This window comes from Denticeps clupeoides, chromosome 4 (assembly GCF_900700375.1).
Source record: "Denticeps clupeoides chromosome 4, fDenClu1.1, whole genome shotgun sequence".
In the NCBI taxonomy this organism is placed as follows: domain Eukaryota; kingdom Metazoa; phylum Chordata; class Actinopteri; order Clupeiformes; family Denticipitidae; genus Denticeps; species Denticeps clupeoides.
In genome coordinates this window covers 21,294,706-21,321,535 of record NC_041710.1, presented here as the reverse complement: position 1 = coordinate 21,321,535, position 26,830 = coordinate 21,294,706, and the positions used below count along the sequence as shown (strand labels likewise).

General features: G+C 44.8%; 1 protein-coding gene across 21 annotated transcripts in view; it reads right to left on the bottom strand.

Moving 5' to 3' along the window:
* tenm3 (teneurin transmembrane protein 3) overlaps positions 1–26,830 on the bottom strand; it is a 255,412-nt gene that overhangs the window by 76,809 nt on the left and 151,773 nt on the right. For 15 of the 21 annotated variants that reach the window (XM_028977050.1, XM_028977052.1, XM_028977053.1 and 12 more), the window contains 3 exons: positions 15,884–16,127; positions 5,389–5,487; positions 3,815–4,053 (listed from right to left, as the gene is read on the bottom strand). In XM_028977050.1, coding sequence (XP_028832883.1) covers positions 3,815–4,053; positions 5,389–5,487; positions 15,884–16,127 — 582 coding nt within the window. The remainder of the gene's footprint in view (positions 1–3,814; positions 4,054–5,388; positions 5,488–15,883; positions 16,128–26,830) is intronic. The other 6 variants (XM_028977070.1, XM_028977058.1, XM_028977059.1 and 3 more) reach the window with 1 other exon arrangement.

Here is a 26,830-nt window from a genome sequence, read left to right as displayed (position 1 = left end):
TGAGCGCCGTTCACCTCGCCCAGTTGTGCTGTTGGTCTATGTATTGATGTCTTAAACCAGGAGCAGGGCTGTGTCGGTGGGGGTGTTTAGGGGTTTGGATGAGGCGAGGTAGACCCTCCACAGCCTCGGCGCTAGCAGGGGAACTGAGCAGCCATTACCGCAGCGGCTAAACTCACAGAGCGCGATCGATCCCTGCCTTCATGAGAAATCTCCGCTTGGGTCCTTGTGTTGCTATGGTTCTCCTGTAGAACAAGGACGAGGGGGAGTGGGTTTCTTTTGTGTGTTCATAGCTGGGAGATATATAAGATGGGGGAGGAGGGGTTTATAAAGGAAAGGAGATATCTAAGTTTGACACACACACACACACACACACACACATACAGCAGATGGGCTCTTTGGGGAGAAGCAGAAAAAAAAAACGTCAACGTCAAAATGAGAGAACGAGAGAGAAAAGGAAGCCAAAGAAGACAGAGGAAAAACAGTCCTTCTGCAATGATGCACGAAGACTGTGTTGTTTATGGAGACGTTCCCAGCAAATCCATCAAAGACAGCCTGGTCTTTCTCTCAGCAGAGAAACATTCCCCATCGTACATGCACAACCACTGGTAATGGACTGTAATATTAAAAAGAGAGAGCGAGCGTATGATGACATGCCGCTCAGGTAATAAGAGGAGTGAAAAGCAAGAATGAGAACATACAGGCTGGGATGCAAAGAGGAAAAGAATGCAGAACCAAACAAAGTGGAGGTGCAACTTGCACTATTCAAACTGAAGACGAGGTCAGGCAGAAGTCAAATAGTGAGAAATAAACACTCACACACATACTCACATACAGAATGACAGATACTATATATATATATTGAAAAGCTATCAGCAAACACACACATAAACCACAAGCATAAACACAAGCTCTTAAAAATCCTAAATCTGCAAACTTCTGCCTTAACTTTGTAAAAGACTATTTGCGGGAGCGTTAGCGATCATTAGTGCGAAATAAATATATTAATGAATAAATGGCAGATGTGCTCTCCCTACCAAAAACAGTTGCATGAAAGCCACCGGCTCATGAATTCTTCATTAATGGTCGTAGATTCATTATTTTGCCGATTTGGGATGAGGGCGACTTTTCGACTCCCAGATTTGGCCCATTAAGAGTCTAAAATAACGAGGCCGGGTAATGAAAAAGCCGAAGCTGACGGCTGACAGTGCGCCTCGTATGAAAGCAGGGGGGAATCAGTATTTGCATGGAAATGTGTGTCCCCTATAGAGCGGCGTTGTGATTAGCCCTCCATATATTTCCATAATTTACTTTAGCCTTTTAAATGCCCTGCTGTGCGTATGTTCATGCCGTCTAACGATCTAAATAATCTGCCATCTATAAACCCACATCAAATGCATATGCCCCCTCACGCTACAACTCCAGTTATTTGGCAAGTCCAAATGCTTCTACTCTTTTGAGCAGCCTACTGTTAAGATCTCCACTAGAGCGCTGTGCTCCATATAGCGTTATTCAAATTTAAGAGATAGAAGTTATGCTTCCCTGTGTGCTGGTGACTGGTTGGTGACCCTCGAGAGCTACATTGGTTGGTCTAAACTAACCAACTGCAACCAACTGCAATCTGGGCAGGTCATGAGTTCGACTCGGACCCAATTCTGCCATCCACCTTAGAACATGGTATGTTCGCCCCAGGTAGAAAACATTGGAAATGGCGCCAGCAATACTAAATTCAAACACTAGCACTGGATGCTCTGAGAGTGTTACAGATTAGACGGTGTATTTCAGAAGCTTAATGCAGAACACAGGGAAATATGGATTGGTTAGTTTGTTAGATACTAAGTTAACTGCAAGTTCCTACACCTAATATGAACTCTTCAAAGTATTCCAACTCAGCAAAATAATGATTTCAGATCTGTGAGATCTGTGTCCTCCACCCTTGCTACACCATACCATGAAGTTGTTGTTTTTGTGCAACACAGTACTTGTGCTAGTACTAGCAGAGAGTTATTAACTATTTGTAATCATCTACAATAGATTGTAATATGTCTTGCCTAACCTAATTCCCAAAACACACTAGGTTCTCTATTATATCTATTATATTTGAATTGGTTGGACTGTGTAAAAGACTGTGTGGGGGACGCTTTTGGCTCAAGAGACAAAGACAAGTTCTGGACTTAAAAAATAAACCATGTGCATATTGTTGGCATTTTTGTCTTTTAATTATGCACCTTTGTCTTTTAAGGTGAGTAAGACATGACAGTAGGCACCTTTGCATTGATCAATGTGTCTTCACCTTAAAGTTCATTCTTTGTAAAGTTTGACAAAATTCAAAGTCATCCCAGACTCATACCCCATTACCAGGAATCGTTATGGGGTGGGCAGGGAAGACTGGCCTCTGTCTCTCCTCTGTCTCCAGCAGCATTGACAGAGGGGGACTGGTGTTGGCAGAGGCCATTAGCGGTGGTATTGACATGGAGAGACGCAGGCTGGTGTTTTTGCCGAGTGCCAGTAAGTGCTCTGCAGACAGGTAACAAATAGGCTTCCAGCTCGCAGTGGTGTAATTAACTTTCACATGGCTCCGGACTCTGCGTCCATCGCAAGTTCTATCGGGCTTCCGCACGCCACTTCGCCGCCTGTCTAGGCCTCCACAGTGCACTGCAAACCGTTTCACACCGCGCCCAGTCCAGCGTCCAGGCTTGAGTGACAACCCTTTGGGTATTTTTACAGCGAACACGCTTAATGGGCTTCTTGTTCGGTTTAATGAGCTAGAATGACGATGCCATTAGCATGCAGCACATATTCGCTCAAGCTCATGTTTAAATGAGTGCCTCTGAATGAGCCGCCGACAGACTTGGGGGCATGGCAAGATCATCAGAGATGGTGAATGAGGGGATGAGAAAGGTTAGACAGCCTTCATTTCCTGCAGGCTCCACTCACTTCCATCCTTAACATGAGAGAAGTAAAGAAGTCCAAAATAAAGGAGGGCCGAATCCTTATTATGTAATTTCAAAGCATCGTCTGGGTGTGTGCTGATTGATTAAAATCCGCTGTCTGCTTTCTGGTGTTGGCTGTGTGAGGGAATGTGTGGGGAATTACACCTACAGGAGAGATTTTCATCAGTTGTGAGACTACCATCAGAATGTCTCATGTGTGCAATTTTTTGTTAACTCCACACTCTATCTCAACACTAAGACACAACACAACGGACCAAGGAGACTAGCTGCTACTGCAAAGTACTGCCTGGGCACACACACACACACACACACACACACACACACACACACAAACCTCCCTCTATGGATGGCCCTTCATTATCTGTACCGTGCAGTCAAAACACACTGCAGAAGACATGGAGGCCTGGAGTAAACAGCAGCTATTGAAGCCGCTGACAAATCCCTGCTCACACAGTCATGCCCACGCTTAAGAGTGCAGGGTTCAAGACATCTGGGTTAAGTTAGCAATACGTGGCTGCACCATAACATAGGAACAGAACCTGAACATGACATCGGACTCGCGTTACTCCGTTAAAATCTGTTCACAAGTACAACAGGGTGGTAGTGTCCTATGCTCCATGTATCTGTAAATATTCACTGTATCCCTAGTAGTATCCCTAGACAGTAGTTTGGCTTCAAGCTTTGAGCTTTTGATATTGGGGGGCAGAGGTTGCAATTAATGAATGAAAGTTGTTTACAGTATGCAGATTATTCTCAGAGTCTGAAATGAAATGCCACCAGGAATTGCACGTCAGTGTGCTAAGTGTGTGGTGCACAGAGGTTTCCAGCTTAGCTGAACTGACAAGGTTGGCATGACAACCTACCGATGCAGTAGCAGAGCAGGACGGAGAGCAGAACCGAAATGGCCACTGCGCTCAGGGCGGTGCACCTCCATGAACAGTACTTCGAGGACTTCTTGAACTTGAAGGCGCTCCGAGACAGCGTGTTTCTAGGTAACGGGCGGGTGGGCGGTGAGTACACCGCCCCTGTCGCCATGGTGTAGCCGGGTGTGGCCGTGCTGAAAAGTGGGGTGGTGCCGGTGCCTGTCTTAAAGAGGAAGTGCCTGCAAAAGGACACACACATAGAAAAAATTAGCAACATGCAAAGTAAGATGAAAAAACAAAGTCTAAAACCAACAGATTTAAAATTTATACAACTTTCATACAATCGTTACAGCTGAAATAAAAAGCAAAAACAAGCAAAAACATATTTTTTACGATAGCTAAACACAGACAGAACATTTCGCACACAGAATGAAATAAGACCAAGTCCACTGCTCCCTTCCTCCTCTGCGTCTCCCTTTTTATCATTCTGCTTGTTTTCATGCATTATTTTGTCCTGTGTCTCTTGCTTTGGTCACCTCACAGTTAAAGCTATGACTGCCTAACACTGGCTAATTAACAGCACCGGCTACTTTAATCAAATTCATTAGTGTGTGGCTCTCCCATTAGCATTCCCAGCGCAACTGGAGAAAGAGGTGAGGACCTCTGAACTGGCATCTGTGATTATGGAGGGGGGCGGGGCTCTTGTAATGTATGTGGGATCTGCACTTCTGGGAATAAGGGAAAAAAAAAAAAAAAATCTAAAGCAGTTAAAAAGAAATGTACCTTGAGAAATTTACAGTTTAATGTGTGTGTGTGTGTGTGTGTGCCTGTAGTTGAAACCACTCTGCATGTTTACCAAAAAGCTTAGCTTGGCCTCTGCACCCCATTTCAATATGACAAGCAAACAAACCGATGGTAAGCATTTCTCCATATTCTGCATATTTTCTCTCTAAAGTTTAACATCGATAGGATGAACCATGGAGACATTGAACAATGGGACAAACAGATGATTCTGGCTGCGATATCCAATAACACTGAGCGTTAAATCCAATTAGCTTGAGCGCATCGCTGCCTCCAAACCCCCACAGACAAGAGAAGGGGGAGCGAGCGAGGGAGGAACGGACAAAGGGGGAGAGAGAGAGGGTACCAGGACATTTTTATAGCTGTATTTTGTTGACCAAAAAATACATATTTTTAATATTAAGGGGGGGGGGGGGGGTCATTTCTTAAACCTATTTAGGTAAAGTGGTCAATTGATAAATACAAAGCTCTGAAGCATTGTGCTTCATAAACAAGTTCAAATTTCCCGAGACCAGAAATCAATGGCAACTCTATTATGTGCAAATGTAAAAAAAATAGTTTAACTTTCAGCAGTTCTTAGCGTTCTGCTACCGCTGTGTTTTTTTTAGGCCTCAGCCGAGTCGTGCACTACTCTTAACAGATCTGTGTTGAGGACACCCTCATGCTTTTCTCGTGCTATTCTAATCTTCAGTAGCCCTCAGTAGAGGTTTTGGCCGACTCAGTGTTGGCATTGGCATCAGCAGAAGTCAGAATGGTCAGTAGAGGAAACGTACCCGTCCCCATAGCCCCCATCGTGGCACGCGGGAGGGAACACATCCATCTCTATTAGGTTGTCATGCCCGTTTTCAAGAACTGCTTGCTTTGCTAATTTTCTACATGAGGGAGATGAGACACGAGAGACAGAAACAATTAGAGAAAAAAAATGTTCAGTGTGACTCGCAGTTGTGTTATTAAGGCTGCTGTGATTAGCACTCTGACTTAATTATGACTCTTAATGGTTAACTGGTAGATATCAGCCAGAGACAGGCCAGAGACACTGATACACTCGTAGACATGAGTGCGCGTGCACACACACACACACACACACACTCAGAAATCATGTTCTCCTTCTGTAGTCTCTGTCCATTTCTATTTGCTTCACACACACCACCTTACCTACATGAGCTCTAAAGGCCACTTCTCTCCGCCTCCAACTCTAACTTCAACCAATCTGACTGTGTTGATGCTGATGCGTGACCTTTTCAACCAAGTCACATCCTTGGTGATTTCTACAAACTGCACAAAATTTACATTTTTCATGCTCTGTGCCTAGATCCTCAGACTATTTCTTCTGATGCTTTTAACTGCATTACTCATCTGCACTGCAATCATGGTGAAAACCCAGTTAAAAATCGATGGGGAACTTAGGTTGGAAAACAGATTAGCTCTGTTGTAAGGTCAAGCAATCTTCAGATTAGGCTTCAAATGTTAAGCCTTTTTTAAATCATTGATTTAGAAAAGGTGATATATGCTTGAATTAGAACTCATTTAGACTACTTGCAACATGCTTTGTGTGTGTCAGGATTGATGGCAGCTGTGCTCAACACCGGTGGCCAATCCTGACTGCGCATAAATGCCGGATATTTCCGCCCCTTCCAGGTCTCCGGCATTTTCGTGGACTCTCTGCACGAACTTGACCTGTGTATGTTTCACGTGTATTTGGAGTTCTGGCAATCGCCACACGCCTGCGGGCAAGTTTACGTTCTTTATTGTAGTTAAATTGTTTTCGGCCACCACGCCGCTGTTTATTTGTGTTTATTGTTTGTGTAGTATTAAAAACCCCTTCTCAACATGTCAAACCTCTGCGCTTCCTTCCCCCGTAAGTCCGTAGTCGTGACAGTGTGGTAGTGAGCCAGGCCTGTAATTAACAGGCACTAATGGTACAAAATGCTGCAGCACACTTTGTTAACGGGGAAGTGAAAGCATGAACATATTCCATATTCCATAACAATATTCCCGCCTTATATCACTGTGTCGCTTGGTCCCTATGCTCATATTAGGTCACTAAGGTCAGCTGCCAAACATTTAACAGCAGCTCCTAAATTAAAGAATCTCACATTTGACACACTTGACATATACCCAAATGTAACAAATGAGCTGAGTAACGGTGTAAAATGATTTATGAATTATGATGAGATGTAAATTCAATGTTTTAAAATGCATTTGAATTTATTATTGCATGAATGTGCAATATGATATTTATGATCTGTTTGAATGTTTGTGTAAAGATAATTGATAATTGCCTGTCTGATAAATGGTTTGGTCCAGAGCTATTAAAAACTGGCCCAAGTTTTCAGAAAAGAGGGGTTGATTGGCGGTTGAGAGAGGTTGACTTATGGTTTATTATTTATTCTTAATGTATTACTTGAGTTTTTTTTTTCATTTAATAAATGGAGTCTCCCTCCGAACGGCATCCACTTCGGTGTCATCTTCCCCACCACCATCACCACTCAGCTGTCCTGCACTGCACCATTACAGTTTGTAAAGCCGAACATCTCAGCAGGATCAGAATACCAGGGAACACGAGTGGTGTCCAAGGGACCCAATCAGATGCCTCTGAATCCAAGATGGGTGAAGGTCAGCAAGAGTGAAACCCAGGTGCAGAAACTAGTCGAGGCAGTAGGTGGCGTGGTAGAGCAGATGGGGGAGCTATGCGGAGGGCCCGGTGGGGATACTCGGACTGGTGGGAATTCTCGGCCGTGAGGTCACCTGTGGCTCGTTGGGGAGCCTCGTTGGAAGAATGGTGCGATACCAGTTACTGCAGCTTCAGGTCCAGGTCGGAATCTTTGAGCATGTGTCACGTCAGGAGAACGGACATCCCGGTCATGGGGAAAGAATGGACGCTAATCTGCAGGTGGGGGAGCAAAGACTTTGTCCATTTAGCAAGGAGGACCTTTTGAGGTATTGGTGGTGGAATCGCAACCATCTGGTGCTGCAGGGGTTACTACTGCGCATCTCTGGGGTTATCAGTTATTGTGGCCATGTTCTGTCACGTTTCCTAATGGGCAACGGATGCACAGCGGGTGTCGTTGGTTGATGGGGAGGGAGTAACAGACCGGGGTCCTCTGGATATGTCCACTTTCGGGGTATTTTATTGATGGAGGGTGTACTGAGTGGGGTTGAAAGGACTGTAACGCTTGGCACAACAATATTTTAACATGTTTTGAAGGCAAATGATATTCATTATGTGAAACACTGGCTCTGCAGCGGCTGCAGTCAAGTGATTCCTATCTCCCCTCCTCTTATTAAACAGGTGAAAAGGGGCAGGGAAACACAAGATCAGTCAAACGTAATGAAGATCGTTTGATACTTTTGTGATGTGGCGCTACATAAAGCAAAATCATCTCTTTAATCACCCGATTAAAAGAACAATTAATGTTAATTAAATCTCATTCATTTTGCAGCTTCCTCTGATATATTTTTAATAGACTACCACCACCTTCCCTCATCAAACAAATTAAGCTTTATTGCTGACTTTTAATAAGATCGAGATTGCGAAGATGTGAGACAAGTTTTAAAACCTTTTGAAGTTATAACAACTCTTAGATTAACACACGAGCTCCATCCAAACAATAAATCTAAACTGAAAACTCCTGATGTGTTGTAAACTGGCCCTGTAAAACCTCGCACCGGGGAGTGCAAGGGTCCATGTTTTCATGAGGAGAGGTAATGCGCTTTTTCCATCAATAGCGGTGTAATGCTGTTTTGAAGCCAAGCTCACAGAAGCGCCACCGCTAATCGATTAGAGCTGGTGGGACGTGCAGGGCCCAAATGACTATGCTAATCTCTGCATTTGCATTCACTCCAAGCTGCTTACCAACAAGTGGCTTTTATAAAAGAAATGCCACCAGTATCAGGAAACTATCAGAGTGAAATGTGCTTTGCAGTTGATATTTGTTCAGTTTAGTGATGAGATTTTGTATCAAAGCATCGCTCATCTTTGATCAATGGGGGAAAAGTGTTTTTTTTTTTTAAACTACCAAGCCACTGGAGGAAGGGGTACGCCTGAATATATGCAAAAGAGCATCTGGCCTGAAATCAGCAAACCTGATATCAAAGAGTCTGTTTCATTTGATCAGTTTGGGGAAATGAGTAAGTATCTCCAGCCTACAGTTGGCAGAGAATGATTTTGGAAGTAAAGCTCAAGGCCTATGTGCTTATGAGTGTGTGCGTGTGTGTTTGTGTGTAGTTGTGCTATTGTGCTATAGTTCTTATGAACTATTCACTGTCACATTCATACACAAAAAAAAAATGACAGAGGTGTTAAAAGCACTAACAATAAAACACTTCTCATTCACATGGGAGTGTAGTTAATACCCCCACACCTGATGCAACCATATTGCCTAACAAGATCAAGTATAGTGTGATAAAATGTTCTATTCTCCTACATCACCTTCTGCTATGTGAATGAAAAATAAAAACATCCGAAAAAGGTCAAGAGCATAAAACAAAGCTGGTTAGCCCCTGTGTTCTTTTTTTTTTGCAGCCATCCCTGTAAGATCTGGTGCTGATATGGCTTGGATCACACCTTGAGACTCACAAGGTCAGAAATTCATAGCAGGCTAGAGTGGCACAAAAGTAACGTGTGTGCGCTACAGGACATGTGTATGACTGAGCCATGCTGATGGGGGATTATCACCTCTCATCCCACTCCACATTGTCTCAGTCTTTTCAATTTATTTCATTTCATTCAAGCCTTCAGCAGGGCTGTCATGTTTATTGAGGTTTTATGGTCATGAAATCCTAATTATGAGTTTCAAGATTCAATATCGGCTTCATAAGAGCTTTTATTCAGCAGTCCTAAATTAATCTAAAGTGAAGTGATTGTCACTTGTGATAGACAGCAGCACAGCACACGGTGCACACAATGAAATTTGTCCTCTGCATTTAACCCATCACCCTCAGTGAGCAATGGGCAGCCATGGCAGGCGCCCAGGGAGCAGTGTGTGGGGACGGTGCTTTGCTCAGTGGCACCTTGGCGGATCAGAATTCGATCCGGCAACCTTCTGATTACGGGGATGCTTCCTTAACTGCTAGGCCACCACTGTCCCCTAATCTAGAGGATGGCAGAAGAAAGATGGAAGAATGTGCCCAATGTACAGGTATATGCAAACGGCTGATTGTTATTCACAGGCCTTTCTCACTGAACACATTGCTGCACGCACACCAGTGAGTCTCGGTAAAAAACTTTTTTTAAAGGCTGATCACGCAGAAACAAGAAAACATGAGCCGCTATGTGTTACCAAAACCCATCTTACTGCTGGTGTGTGTTCGACTCCTTGGCATTGACAGCTGAATTTGTCTTTTTTATTTACTACAGGGAAAATCGGAAATGGTCTATATGTAGTACCATGCACCACATTCTCAGGGAAAAAAAATATGTTCAAAAAACGCAGTAAAACAACCTCACCTCAAACCGTAAGTGTAAAGCCACCTATTCCATCCCATCAAGCCACTACCAATGTATTCCTGAATAACCTGTAGGGCTCCCATGGCCTCCACAGTCACCAAGTCTGAATAGTACTGAGCCACTTTGGGCGTCAGAATGCATTTTCCTCCACCAGCATCAAATAATGTCCAATGATTTGCAAGAGGAATGACTCAGAATCTCTTTGCATACGGTGCGGGACATGTATCTGTCATTGCCGAGACAATCTGGTTCTGAATTGGCTGAAAAAATTAGGGCCTACACCATGCTAATAAATTACGGTCTTTAGTTTCAGCGTCCAAGCACAAAAACTCAACTGCCAGAATAATGTAAGTACCGGATAACAAAAAGCTGGATTTGGCTTCTGAGGAACAGTTCATCATCTGACAACTTACAGAGGTTTTATGAGAGTACTTTTTAAGTTAGCGTTAATTGAAGATTTTAAGACCCCAAGAGTTCTCCTTTTCACCGGCATTAAGGACAGCATCAGGCATTAGGCATAGACATGAAAGAGAAAAAAGTGAAAGTGAAGTGATTGTCAGTGAAACACCACACACGGTGCACACAATGAAATGTGTCCTCTGCTTTTAATCCATCACCTTTAGTGGCAGTGGGCAGCCATGACAGGCACCTGGGGAGCAGTGTTGGGACGGTGTTCGGGATTTGAAACGGCAACCTTCTGATTATGAAGCAGATTCCATACTCTCCAGGCCAACCACTGCAGACCACCCCCATACCCCCCCCCCCCACCCAGTGCCCTTGCCAATTAGAGAAACTAATTACTTTTTGTCACCCTGAATACAATTTTTAATGATGTTATAATCAGAGTTTAAAATGGGATGAGCCCATTGACAGCTCTCACACCCCACAAAAACCCCACTTAGCATATAGCACTGCACGTAGCTCAAATATAGTGCCCCTAATGTGTTCCCCGAATCCAGATCCATCAGCAATTGCTTTTGTTTATCAGAAAAAAACGTGACAGATTGTGCTATGTATAGTTTCAGAGCCAGACTGCAACTTGTCATTTAGGAGTGAGATTCACAGATGTCAGTTAAAGTGTGAATGTGCAATGGAGGGGTGTGCATGTGCGTGTGGATGTCAGCTTATGCGTGTAGAGCCCTCATCACAAGACACTAAGACTTCTCAAGCAAACAACAGCCCTGTGGCCCGTCACATCATTCTATTCTCCATATGAATTACAGCTTTAAATTATGCAAGATGAGATTCTCATACACTTCACACACATTCTCACCGCGGCTCTCAGTGAGAAGACGCCCATATAAAAATCTCCTAGGAAGAATGGGAGCAGGTCTGAAGTCAGCAGCCCTGAAGAACTCTCTGCCCGCACTCAGCAATCAAGAGGAAACACGGCGCAAAATAGAAGATTAGAGTGTGTTAACTGAATGCATGTGAAGACACTGAAGGGTTTTTCCTGAGTGGTATACAGAGAGAACTGCAGGGGCAGGAAGCTTTTAAAGGGAGCGATCACCTGAAATTGGAAGCGATCACCTTTTTTGGCTCAAGCAACTGCCTACAATGCTGAGCGAGTTAAAACGCTCAGTTTAAAGAGAACTCTGATCTGGGTAGAAACACGTTCATAGTTGACATAGTTGACATATATGCTCATCTGCTATTTTATTAGTTGAACTAGCACGACTAGTCTCTAGTAGCAGCAGTAGCAGCAGCATCCAATGTCATGTCTGTATTGGTGATGCCACAGAATTCCTTTTGAGGAAAATTCCCCAGCCGGTGAGCAGGGAATGGGGAGTTCTGTTTATGGAGAATGGCAAACAAGTCAGGTCTCGCCCATGGGAGGCTGCACCCCAAAACGCTAAATTCAGAAGGATGCCATCATGCAGCTTTGTCTTTCATTTTGGGGTCACCTGTTTTAAATCAGCATTCGGGATGTGCACCCCGACTGTTTAAATTTCAATTTTCTTGGTAGAGACAGTTTCCAATTTGCCCCCTCTTAACTCCACATGTCTGGCCAGGACCAGCTGCTCAGCTCGGTTCTGTTGTGCTGTTTTGTTTCCTCTCTGTGCAGACAGCGATCGTTCCCCTCCGCAATGGAAGAGGATCCGCAAACAATGGTCCCACAAAGCACGCTGCGGCGACCACCAAATCTTTCTGAGGAGAAAAGCCCACATTGTGTAGGCAGGCGGTGGCGTTTGTAGGCCGCTGCACCGCGGGGGAGCAGCGCGATGCCCAGGACGGTGTTTATTCACACTGGGTCACGGCGAGATCCTCGTCTGCAGCCGCCACAGCAGACCAGCATCCTCAGGGGACAGACTGGCTGCTTGAGCGCAGAGATTTAAGCTCCTGCACCAGTTAATAATAGATGTCTACATTGTTTCATCAATATGAGCTGAGAAGAACCCAAGGTCAGGAAACAAGGATGTGGACCAAAGTGAGGAGAGCGGGAGCGCGGGATGGCAGAGGGAGTGGAGATACACATCTCCACAGTAGGTTTGGGTGAGAAGATCAGAAACGAACGGCAAAGGAATGTCGGAAAAAAAAAAGACACAAAGATGGCAGCTGTGGTCTGTGCCTGTTGCTGCAGTGCTGATGTGGTGGGGACCCGTGGAGCGTGTGTAAAAGGGAGAGGCAGATGTGTTATTCCTGGCTCACTCAACACTCTGGCACTACCGGCTCATAAAATATAAAACCGGCGTGGAGCTTTACGGCACACTCCCTCGCTCTTACACACACCCACCCACACACACACACACAGGAACAAATTAACCTTTAAACTTTATCGCATTTAATCTTCATGTTCTGTCCATCATTCCAATGCTGATCTTTTCAGCGTACATGTAGAACTGTTTTTTTGTTCTAGTGTCGTAGTGTGTGTGTGAGAGATTGGGGTGGGTAGGTGGGGCACTACTACCCACCGCTAATACTACAGGTCTACAAAAAACGTAAAGCCCACATGAACGATGTTTACTGGTGTTCACACTACTCATCTCCCATGAAGCCTTGGTGGATGATGTGTCTCAGAAGAAATCCTAAAAGCATTTTAACACCTTATGAATGCAACTGCTTCACCTTAAACTTTCAAACAATGCATGCATCTTGTCTCACGATAAAGACTCCAAAACATTTGAGTGTGAAAATCACATTGTGCACATATAGAACAAGGCCACAAAACGAACAAAGGCTAAATAGGCCCTGCATGTGCACATCCAAACCATTTCAAAGCCTATATTAGATATTGATTGGTCTGTTATAGGTTTGGGTTTTCATAAGCAATCTGTTCACTCTGTAGAGTTTGATAAGCTTTGATGACTGCTATTGTGTGTACAGCGTTCATTTATCTCACAGCATTTTCAATCAAGATCCACTTATGTTCTGATTTAAGCTTGACTTATTTGTTGGACAGGGCTGAAACACACTTTCTAAAAGCTGAAATTGGGCTCTGTTTTTCTCTGTATTGATAATTCCAGTTGTCTGCACCAACTTTATAGATAGATTAAGACAAACTTGATTTAATCAGAAATACACCTGAGAAAGTGGTGTAATCTCATATTGAGGGTTTAGAAAAATTTGATTTAAAAAAACAAAACTGTTAATTCATCTTCAGAAAGGAGAATATAAAATATTATATTTGAGGAAGTTGTCTGATTAAAAAAAGAGTGTTATGTTGTTAATATACCTCCATTTCATCCAAAATGTCACTTCCACCAGTGTGGTTCTCAGGCCTCAATTCGTCCTCAGCACCACGGAGCCGCTTTATTGACTGTTTGCAAAGGGTTCGTCTTGATTGACAGATTGTATTACAGTGCCGAGTGACAATGATTTGGCTCAGTATGCTCATAGATGAAGTGGGCACTGGAGCAACTGGCAGGCCACTGTACAGAATTACAAATCGGCCATTCCCCCGTGGCTATTTATGATGGCTTGTAACAAATGAAAACAGCACAGAAACACTTTATCATCCTAACCGATTAATTAAGGCAGCCTTAGCTCAGCAGCGTGTTTGTGCAGCCCCAGCAGACGATGTAACACTAATGGTGGAATCTGACATTTGGTCCTGTCTGGATTGAGAGCGGCTTTCCTCCATATTGGGAGTAGCCACGTTAATGAATGACTTGGGCTGCGGTCTCCTGTGATTGTTAGTCAGGTTATATAAGCAGAAACAAACACCTGACTGGCAGTAGTTGGAGGGACTCTGTCCACTGACTGCCATATCTGTAGGTAATTAAAGTGTCTGGGTGGTAGACTGCATTTGACTGGCAGGTTGTACACAGCAGCAGTGTGTACAGTGTGACTGGCAGCTGTGGACAGGCCCACTTTTCAGCAGCAAATTTCTCATTATACTCTGGTGCCACTAATGTCTGTAGTAAACTGTGAATGACCTCTCATACAGTAAGCCATTGATGTAATAAAACAAAGGCTTTTGTGAAACACTTTTCTCTGTTGAAACACTCACACGTGCTTCTATTACCTGCAGATCACACTGCTGCCATGACTCCAGCTCAACTCGTCACTTAGCATTGAGCCATGTCTGCAAGTCTGCTGGAGGCGTTGGATAAAAAATGTTTGCTGAATCAATGTATTGTAAGGTAACAATGGACCACAACCTTCATTTTGTTGCAACATAATTCACTTTAATTCTAACATCCCTTTCCCTCCCATCACGTCTCTGTAGCTGTCCCTTCCCTAATGGCATTAGACATTTCCCCAAGGGATCTCATTTATTCCCTCAAGTCCTACCTAGGGTGGTAGTGGCCTAGTGGGTTAGACCAGAAGACCCAGGTTCAAATCCCTCTGACTACCATTGTGTCCCTGAGCAAGACACTTAACCCAGAGTAGCTCCAGGGGGACTGTCCCTGTAACTACTGATTGTAAGTCACTCTGGATAAGGGCCTCTGATAAATGCTGTAAATGTAAATGTTTTCAATATGAATTTTGGACCCACCCTAGAGCTGTAATCGTGTCTAAAAAGTTGGGCCAGGGCAACAGAATTCATCCCAAGCCCAACCCAGCAAGTACAGCTTTTAAAAGCCAGACTTTCTCTTCAGCAAAATGAGTGTGATTAAAACATAACCTCAATTTCACTTCTTCAGCATCATCTCTCTTGTGATAATTAAAACGCAACTCACCTTAAAAAGTTTTCCATTCAAAAATTTCCATTTAATAAAACAAATTTACAACATACGCAACACTTTTACCAATCACTGAAACAAATGTACAAGCAGCAAAGGATAGGTACTATAGACTGGTCAGGTCAGGTCGGGCCAAGATTTAAGGCTTTTTTAAGGCTCTGTCAGAGGGTGGTAGTAGTCTAGTGGGTAAGACAGTTGCCTATGAACCAGAAAACCCAGGATCAAACCCCACCTACTACCAATTAGTTTCTCCAGGACGACTATAACTACTGATTGTAAGTCTCTCTGGATGAGGGCATCTGACAAATGCTGTAAATGTGATGTCAGAGGTCACCATTATTATCCTAGTGCTTTACTAACATTAAAAAGGTCAGACGGATTCATAAATAAAAAAAGGCAATCCCTCATATACGCATGGTAAGCCAAGTATTGGCTGTAAAAAAAAATGTTGGACATTGTGAATCATAATGAAAAAATTTTATGAGCTAGCTAACATCAGCCTGATCAACATGAAATAAAAATATTTCACTCCCATGTGTAATTAATATGTATGGTTTTCCTTTTTGAATGAAATCCAATGTGACCTTTTGTACTATATTAATTATATTATTATATTCACTATGTTTCGAGATGCACTTGTACAGTGCTTGTGGGTTTGGGTGCTTTAACAGAAGATAGCATCAGGATGCTCACCTGCTCTCCAGTGGCACATTGCTGCCCAGGACCCAGCTGTCCTGCAGCGGCACGGACTCGGGCGTGGTTTGCAGCTCGGCGGGCAGTGCGGCCGGCGGTGCCGGACTCACGTTTCGACGGTTAGTCAGAGAGTTGTGGTTGAGCGCGGTCACCGACGGCTGCTGCTTGTGCGGAGGCGGGGCCGGCGGCAGCGTAGACTGGCCCTGCTGCTGATGATGGTGATGATGATGATTGGACGGTTGCTCTGAAAGAGTGGCGGCAAAGAGCAGGTTGGTTAGCGTGAGGTTGTGGACGGGTTACGCTCCGCACTCTCTTACATTCACCAGAACTCGTGTTGGCCAGAACTGAATACCCCTTCCACCGGCCTAACAGCCTGGAGACGCTTTCATTTCACAGGGAGATGCTGGCCAAGTCACAGCGGTTGTTCCATCCTCTCCTCGCTGGAGCTCTCATCGTACGCCTCTCTTCTCCAACCTGCTGTCTGAGTGGAGAGACCCCCCGCGGTCGCTCTTTAACGGCACTGATCTACACACGTCCAAATTATGCAGAATTTCTGGTCCAGCAGTCGCTTCATTTTAATGGTGGCTTATATTATAGCTTCAAAGCAGTAAACAATACTGAGGTTTTTATTTAAACACTGCATAATGACACACTGGGAATAATATGTTAGTCTGCCATTTAATTATATATGAAATATGCAGAAAACGTACCCAAAATAATGGTATTAAGATCCACAGCGGTGTGGCGCAGCACTGAGGCAGCACTAAGATCTCAGCTCAGGCACTGCTGCAGGTTTGTGACAGAAGCATTTTATTTCGTTTGACCTTTGCTGATGCTGTGTGCATTTGTCTGTTCGCTTCACTCTCAAACCAGCCTCCACCCCTCCCTCTCGACCCCGTTCCCCTGCTCCCCTCTTTTTGCTGAAACTTCACAGAGCTCTGGGAATCACGAGTGGTGACAGGCTACAGTGATGCCGTCTGACACGAACCCAAAACCCGTCTGTGCTAGTGCCACCCTGTGCCACCCTGCTAAGAGTTTCCACTTTCATGCTCTCTCTCTCGCTCCCAAACACATATACACAGACCCAGGCCGTCTGACCCCTGAATGCCATGGGATACATTACCCTTCTTGTCCCACTATGAGGGTATCTGGTGTTGTAACCACTGGCTCCAGTGTGCTGAGCGCCACCCTCATAAATCGGACCCCACCCAGTCTCAAGCTCACAAAAAACAAACAACAAAAAAACACAGATATTGAGCAAAAACATATCAGCACCAAAAAAGCTCTTTCTACCTGCTTTACACTAATTGGTGGTAAGGTGGTATAAGTACATGCCACACCCTCTGTGATACCTACAGCGAGGGGGGGCTGAACCTGTCGTTAATGAATGGAAGCGACTGCGGATAAAGCATGGCTTAAATGAACACATTTAAATGAGTGTTTAAATATGGGCACAGTGATATGGGCTGGTGTTCATTTTCCTCATCTCATTATAAAAGACAGAAACCCTGCTGGTCTGCAGAAATAATTCACCAACTGGAACAGAAGAGACGGGGGACATTAAAAATCTGTTTTTACCGTAACCACGGCAGCAGCAGATCCTCTGCTGTTGTCTTTAAATAACCCACAAAAATTTCCCATGTCACAAACTTTTTATATCTTTTGCTCTTTCATTTCCATGAAAAAAAATGAGCTTGGCCAGTATAAATAAAAAAATACCGGGGAATTGGTGGCAAGATCATTAATTCTAATAGTTTCTGGAAATTGAAAAAAAAAACAACAACAACAACTAGGTAACACTTCCAGCCTTCAGCTCTCAGACACATGGGAGATAGAGAGCCACAGAGAGAGAGAATATGACAATAATATGACAATATCCTGTCCTAAAAACATGAAAGAGGCAAGGCAGACTGACACTGAGGCTAAAGCATTATGACCCTGACATGGACTGTTTCCTCTTTTGTGTGTCGATACATAAGCTGTCGCACAAGAGCGAGCAAACAAACACTAAGATGTGAGGGTACTGACGAGGTCCTTCCTACAATCTCCCCTCTCTTTCTTTCCTTCCTCTGCTACTTCCATCTTGTCTTTTGGGCAGATTCTCAATGTTTCTCAATATCTCACTACCAAATTGCCTGACTGTAATCACAGAGGAATTAGAGGTCATAAACATAATGGTTGCCGGTTAAGACCTCTGCAGATCTTGAAGCGAATGCTTTGCATTATTTAGACCTTTCAACGGAGCGCTAGGGAGAACGCCGACCCATAAGATCCCACCTCGGATTGCTCTCTGTCAGCCAACTCAGCACTTCCATTGGCTCATTTTATATTAGATTTATAAAGCGTAAAAAATGTAAAAACTGGCTACATATGAACCTGCAAAGAAATGCAGGTCCATATTAAGATGGTTTAAATAAACATTTATATGCCACTGTCCTTTAATAATCCAAGTTAAATTAAATAAATGCTAATGAAAATAATGAATCCGCATTAGGTCTTTATAACGCAGGAAACATCAGGAAACATCACAAAGAATATTTATATAAGTGTGAGAACCTAAGCTCACAGATGTGTCATATGTGCATTATATGCATGTTTTATAAGCGCATTACTAAAATCCAGAGCCTAATCCACATTTGGCCCACTCCAACTTGGTAAAATAAACACACACACCTGGCACAGGACTTGTTATGGCTGTGTAAATTACACACTGCCAGTGACAGCTCCCTAATACATCTCCATTTCCACACCATATGCTTACAACACAAGTGGCATTCCACTGCAACGATGGGCATTTGTCACACCCCGGGTGCTGTCCCCCTCATCCTCATATTTTTACCCTCCAGAGCCATTTATACGAGACCCTTCACTCAGCCCTTAAGGGGGGTGGATAAGCCCCAGCTAACCCCACAACCTGACCCCCTCAACAAGCATATCCTCAAACCGCCAGGCCACCGGGTCATCCCTGGCACTCAGATTTGGCCCAGAGGGACGGCTCGGCCCCCTGCCCCCAGGGCTCTGGTTCTCGACTCGAGGCTGTAGGGGAATTAGCACGTTGGGGAAGGAGAGGGCAGGAGAGAGGGACTTGAGATGGATGAGACAGATGTCGGGCTTTATGGAGAGCTGCTTTTGAAACACGATCGTGACGGATGGGCCCACGTGTTGTAACTCATGGGGGAACATGCTGTCACACTAGTCGCTGAGAGAAAATGTTTTGCGGGGCTTTTTTTGATTAACATTCCATGGCAGAGATGAAAATACAAACTACGTCTAATTATCTCTAAACGGTAGTGAGTGACTGCTATCAAAGTAGAAAAAAAAAACAATCATTTTAAAAATATTGAGGAGCAGGAGGGAAAATATCCAGGCTGTGGCTGTCGTGCAATTGGGTTGCTTATCTGTTTTTCATGGGATCAGGCTGTTTAATCTTCAGCTCGTGTTTCTCGGTGCGTCTGCAGTACCCGTGTCCTCGTCTCTCAGGCCGTCTCCATGAGCAATCAGACGAGGCAAGCGGAAATGCCATCTTGCGGCATGGGTGTCAATGCTTACATTTGACCTGTCAGATAGAGTTTGATGTGCCCTTCACCTTGACTGACAAAAAAAATTGTGCACACTGCTTTTCAAACACTTTTCCCCTAACGGAAGGGAAAAATTGAATATTTCTTTTTATTGTTAGGGGCAGTAGCCCATTTTGTCGACCTTTGTGCAAAGTGACTGGCAAAGTACACCGTTTCAGTGCAACAAAAGAAGGGTCAACAGAGAGTGTCCATCAGTGTCCATCAACGTCACCTCACAATAGCTGGTCAACAAAGAGCCTCGTCTGAATGGTGAATGGGCAAGAAGCACGGTGATGGGCTCCCTTTGAGACGAGGCGAAGACTTTGGGGAACTTCGCTGATAGAGTTACAACCACGCGGTCTGCGAACAGAGAGATGTCCCTTCCGGAGAGCACCCTGGACGGGAGTTCGCCGAAGCCAAAGTGACCCGAAGCACTTTATATTCCGCTTCTTATTTAACATTTTAAAAAAATGAGAGCGCAGTTGTGTGCTGACAGACTCTCGAGTGCGTGAGGACCTGAGGAAGGGGCGTAGCAGGGGTCATGCCACTGAGGAAGTCATTGGGTTAAAGAGGATTGAGGCCCACAAGGGAGGGATGTAATTAAAGAGAATGATAGTGGCTTTGTCATATGGAAGACATCTGGACACTGTGCCACTTAACCAAAACACAGCCCTGAGTGCTGGCTGGTGTTTACTCTCTCCACTCGACAATGGTTCACACATGTGTCCTGCGTGTGTGTCAGGTTAGAACTATCCTTCAAAGCAAATAAAAAAAAAAAAAAAAGGAACGGGAACATAAAACAAGAAGAATATCTGAAGAGGCGGCATTCTGTTAACACATAGGAAGATCTATGGGCCTCGCTGAGTTATCGTGGAGCTCAGCAGAGATCAGGCCAACTCAGGAAAAATGAAGCCGAAGTTTGGAACGGGAAAGCGCATGGAGCCATTTGCCAAAAATTCTTCCCACTCGCTCGCTCTCTCCCCCAAGCGAGGCCAGATATGAAAATGGCACGACTGCCAAATGAAGAGACGAGACAGACGGGTTCACCTCGTAAGTCCGTTTTCACCGGTGTATGCTCAACATTATGATAAGTGGAATTACATTCGCGCTTCACCAAGAGGCCTGCAAAATGTCAGCTGGCACGTCAATAATATGTCAAGATGCTAAATTGACATTTCAAAAAGCACACGGGTGCCCGTCTCGGAAAGCTACGGCATTCATTCTGGGTTGACAGAAATTGCCAGGAAGGATATTTGTCAACAATGAGGCTGTCTGTCATGCCTCACCTTGCGCTTTTTCAATATCAGCCACTGGATGGATGCAGCCGAGCCGGTAGTGAAGCATGGCAGACCAGTCGGCTGGATCGCCAAGTGACATGCCCAACCCTCTGCTGACAAACAGATAAATATGCGACGCAGCCGCGCCATCGTACAACACATCTGTTTCTTGCCAGTCTGCGCTCGGGGTGTCAACACACGTCAGCGGGAGCTTTTTTCTTCAAAGGAGAACCCAACAAGTGATGGTCCGTGAGGGACCTTCTTGAGATAATGGCTCATGTTTGGCCATATTGACTTTCTTTAGGGGGTTTCTGGGTGAATGCTCTCCTAATCACCAAATAACGCTCCAGCACTTAGGGTGGGATGGTTCAAAGAGAGCAATTTTCACGTCTGGGAGGAAGGGGGGGGGTCAAGGACAGCAGGAAATGTCTGTCCGCCACAGAACTGCACACACATTGGCGCTTAAAAATAAAACAGATTTGCGCTTAATTGCCACTCTTTATCATCCATATGCGCCGACGATGTGTTTAGACACTAAAGAGGTGTGGGGAGGTCCGGGCTGAGTGGGGCCTGATGGATTGGCCTGATGGATTGTGGGAAAGAATCAACAAGAACCAGATTGGCTGGCGGACGATTGACTTGGCTCGGGTCCTGTCTGGGGCCACACATGAAACACTTTTGCACTGTCACATAAATACCCGCATGGCGCTCTTGGGCTTTGTTGTTTGGAGGCGGATACAAGGGTCAGGTACCAGAGAAGGAAAGGGACAGAAATCTGAGGGGGAAAAAAAAGAACCAAAAGAACCAAAAAGAAAAAGATAAAGAAATAAAAGGCAAGAAGAGAAGGTGGGGAGAGGACGGAGGGGACAGTGAGATGTGGAGAGGGGACAGCAGTGGAGGCTCTGAACACAAACAGAGGCACATTTGTGAGATGTGAGGCATGAAGCTAATTTCGCCACGCGGCTCCTTTTGAAAGGGAAAGGCTAACCTCTGTTGCTGTCGCTTTATGCCGGTGAGTGGGCAGGACACCGTGCCCTATGATCACCGACCGGGATGGAATTGAAAATGCCGTTTTTTTGTGTGGGCAGGCGACTGTGGGGACACAAAATGGAAGGATGGGAAAGGTTTGAAGGAGAGAAATGGGGAAATATCCATTTCTCAGAAATGGGGTGAGTCAAGGTCCTTCTCTCCAGCCACTTCTTTATTATGTAGCTACCCCGTACCTTGCCATAGTCTCTCTGCAGGGCTTTGTCCTCTGGCACTCAATTTCAGATGCCCCCCTGTCCAAGGCAGCCATTACTGGGAAATAATGAGTGGAGAGAGGGGACGCAGCTCGGATCACTTGTCAAAAGTTGAAAAGTTGTGTCACTGCAGTGAAAAGTAGGAGATCACTTTGAGCATAGCGGCTCCCTCCGTTCCACCCAGAGAAATGGTAGCAAAGCAAATTTGCCAGATGACTTCACATGGTGGCATTTGGAATCCTGGCAAACATGAGATTTACTCTGAAAGAACATTTTTTAATTTTACAGTTTTGTCTACAGAAGTGCTGCAGTGCAACTGTCACAAAAATATTTACTATTGCTCTGAAAATGTGAAAAAAAAACCCAGACCCCTGGGCAATATTGGAGAGCTATCCAGTCAAATGACTGATCAAGTATGGAGCAGATGAGAATTTGTCATTGTCTTGTGCGGTTGGGCTCGCTGCTGCTCAAACACAGTGGCAGAGTGCTATTTATTTAAGATAAATATCAGCAGGTTATGACATTTATCAACTGGCCTGTCTATGATTTTCTGGGGGTACAAAATGCTTTTTAAATATTGACCAAATCAGGGGCCAATCATTAGGCAAGATCAATGGCACCTCCCGCAGACATGGAACAGCGAGAGCACAAAAATACCAATGAGAAAGGATGACGGAATGTCACAGCACAGTTTGTAAAGTTGTCTCTTCCAAGCCGGGAAATGGAAAAAGCATTTAAAGCTTTTTACCTTTCAGTTAAATGCAGGTTCATAAGTCTGTATAATTCTGAATAATTGCACTGGGATTTCATGGGAAATTAATATTTCGTCCCCCCCTTTTTTTTTAATTAGCCCACTCTAGGGTGAATTCAAGTTTAAAGTTTCAGTGCCAAGCAATGAGAAGAGAGTGGAGAGAAATGAAGAGGCTTCTGTGTCGTGGAGAGAACAGCCTGTTCTTCATTAAACCGAGTGTAACGCCGTATTTTATCCACCGGCTTTATTTATTTATTTTATTCACTGCCACGTTCCATAAAACGGATCTGAGAACATTTCTGGTCCCTGATTGGATGCTGTGGATTATCTCATTTCAGTGTGTTGACTAATTGTAGAGAAGCGCTCTGAAAAGCTACATTAAAATGGCATTCTGATTTTGCGTCATTTAAAAGACCCTTTGGAAATAGTGAAAGGCACTCTGACAAATAAACAGAAAGGAGTGGTTTCAGTTGGCAAAGCGATCACTCACAAGCTAATGGGCTGGCTAATCTTGGAACATGCTTTGTGTCGGACAAGTGTGGTGCTGTGCTGAGCAGTGCCAGCTTTCACAAAGAGTAATCACAGTTTAAGCAGATGACAAACCGTTTCCTACAGCCATGCATTTTTAATGAGCGTCAGATCGCAGCCTATTCTTCTGCAGGGGCGGCGAGCGAGGCACGCAAATGTCCATGCAAAGCACTGACATACACCCACGCACAGCAGATCAACACAACTACAGCGTACCAACCCAATGGGAGAACACCAACGAGATCTCAAGCCAGCTCAATGCCAAACTCAATAGCACGTGCAGCGCCTCCTGCTAACAGGTACTGTCCCCTAAGACTAGTGGCCGTCCCTGGTGCCACAGAACTTATGGACGTTAATGTACCTCTGTTGGTGGAGTCAACTGTGCTATCTGTCATGCACATTCCATCCTTATTTTGTAATTGAGTTCATTTCCCTTCGTGTTATATTCACTTGTATTCAGGATTTCTCTTTTGTGGTCTTGTCATAGGGAAGAGGGTCTAGGAATTTGATGGAATACGGCAGCAAGGAGAAAATATGGTGAAGATCAAAATTTACACACAGTGAGTCAAGGCAAACTTAGGCCAGTGAAAAGAAAAAAAAAAAAGAGAGATAAAAATCCATGGCAAAACACCCCCAAAATAAATAAGAACAAGACACAAAAACACTAGAAAAAGTTGGAAAAAAGTTAAGTTTAAAAAAAAAAACAGAAAAATTCATACACAGACACTGGCTACATCAGCCACCTCTGAGTCTTCAAACAATAGGCTCAGAGCAGAGCATTCACAACCGAGCACTCGTGTTCACGCCAGTCCTGTGACCTCATCCCTTCGCTTGCTCTCAGCTCTGTGTAGCATGACACTTTTATTCACTTTTTCTGCAGACGCCAGAATAAAACGGCTGAATACAAAGAGCCCGTTGCGCAAGCAAACAGGGAAAAATCTGCAAGTCACAGAAATTCTCAGCTTCTGAGCAGCTGCCAGTGAGGTTTGGGGAAGATCCGGGCACGGAGCAAAACCGCGCTGCCGCCGGATTGCGTCATGGCCACGCCCAATGAAATCCTGGGGTTCCACAATGGCAGAGGGTGAAGATTTAATATTGTTTTAGTATGTATTTTAGATTTTGTATTTATCCAAATACACCCGTGTCATCCATTTGCAGCGACAGCAGAGAGGCCTGAGAGCAAGAGAGGGGACATAATTCCCGCCGGTCCTTCATGACTAATGACCCCAAATGTCCCTCTTCTCCACAAACTTCAGGCTCCGACAAACAAATAAATTCTACACGTGTTTCTCTGCGAAACGCAATGATTGCGGGCGGACGCCAGAGACCCCGTCAGCTCATGCGTGAACGGGGTGCGTAAGAAGCACGCTCCGCCGGCAGCGGCGAGAAACGCGGATATCCCTGAGAAATTCGGCCATCTGAGGGGCGCCGGTGACCTCAGTCACCCCGTAACTGCGCCTTTCCTGCCTGCCATTGTTAGCATGCAGTGTGACCAACACTCTGGTTATTAGATCCTGTTTATTTTTAAAAGTAAACCGAGGCTCATTCCCCGCCATGCCCCATAGCAAGTCACACGGTACAAATTAGCCATTTCTTCCACATCCTCTGCAGCCCCCCTTTAGCCCTCCGACTGATTGGATACTCCGCATGAGAGAAAGGGGAGAGGAGAGGTAGCACCGGCAAAAAAAAAAAAGAGCATAAAGGAGCTGAAAGGAGACAGACAAGCGGAGCTTAAGCAAGCGGATCAGTCGGGCGGGCGGGTTGAGCGGGTGTTGGCGTGCAAGCCTCGCTTCAGCTGTGGTAAATGTCTTTGGAATTGCTACTTTCATGGCCAGTGCATCCGACAATAGCCATCGTCATTCAGCTGAAAGGCTGCCGTCACAAGTCTGCACACTTGTTCACCCACCAACACTGTCGCGGGCCCCCCTGCTCACACCCCGTGCTTTACTCACAACTACAGTAGGTAATTCATGACTTCCGTGCTCTGTGGGACACGGACATACATCACTTACAGGACACAGGACATCGTCATCTCAGCAAAGCTGCTGTAGGCTGGATTAGAAATTAGAAATAAAGCCAGTGGGGAACTAGAGTGTGTTCTCGTTCAGGACTATTGGTGATTATTACCTATCTGTTCATTTATCTATATATATATATACACACACACACACACACACACACACACACACACACATCCCCAAATTCGAAAGACTATTGTATTTTTTCCCCTCAAACTACACATTTACTAAAATAAGGTGATCTTAACACTTTTGTTCACAAAGTAGTCTCTCTCTGTGTGTGTGTGTGTGTGTGTGTGTGTATATATACACACTCACACACTCCTAAGTCTTTCTGAATTAAGGTGTCAAATGTTATAAATACACCAATACGATTTTACTCCTGGCAAGAGACATTCCCAGCATGAAAACGGAGAGTTTTCAGAGCGATTCAGAAGCCAGGGTTAATATGTAATATACAGCCTGACCAGTTGTGTGTTCTCTCTTTATTAAACACACACACACACACACACACACACACACTCGCACTCAGATTGGTGAACTACGTTGGAGCTGGGAAGAACTGGGTAGGAATGATAGCAGTGTCATTCATAATGACAGGCTGAGTGTGTGTGTGTGTGTAGGGGATGAGCCACAGAGCTCTTCACCACTCCTGACCTCTCTGTGTTTAAGTGCTTTCTGATTGGGAATCGATGGAGACGTGCATGCAGGGATTGCTTAATTAATGTCAAGCACTTGAGAGCTCTTCTTTGTTTTATTTTCCGGTGGGCTTGGTGCTCCGGCCCGGCCTGATGGCTCGTGAGACTTGGCGTACATTAGCTCAGGGAGCAGATGGACATCAAGCGAGAGCACTCTTTCGGAAGAAACCTACGCCGCCGTGCTCTGTGTTCTCGCTGCGCAAGGATGCTTTTGATTAAGTTTGTTTGGCACCAAACACGCGCTCTGAGAGCGTTTGAAAGACGCCTTTTTATCTTTCTTTATCAGATGCTCCAAGCGGTATATACAAGGAGGGCAAAACAATAAAGGGGGTCCTCTTGGCTCGGGCGCGACCGTCACTCTCCTGTCTCAAGTCCTAATGAAGTGGAACCGCGGGGGCAGCTACGATATACGCCAGGCAGCTCCATAGCAAGGAGTCCAGAATCATAGGTTATTCAGGAGAAAACCTCTGCTGAACATTTCCTGCTGCTCTGCTGGCCAGTTTTCATTTCGTAATAGTCTCATGTATAGATCAGTCAGGAGATGCCACATGGAGATAAAAAAAAGAGGAAAATTAAGAGCATGAAATCTCTGTGAAAAATCCCCCTCAACCTTTAAAATGCCATTAACTGTAATAGCCGGGTCCCATCACGCCGACCTCATGCATGAGGGTGTATTTACTCTGAGATTTAGTTAATTCATTTTTCTGCTAGATGCATGTGACATGTGTGTGTGTGTGTGTATCTGCCAGTGAAGGCCATTACAATCGCATTAAAATGATTTTGTTCGAGGGACCAACGGAAATGTCACCGTCCCGCGATTATGCTGTGTTCCTCTGATGGAGCTCTGAAGCCGACACACTGACAGACAGCCATTTAG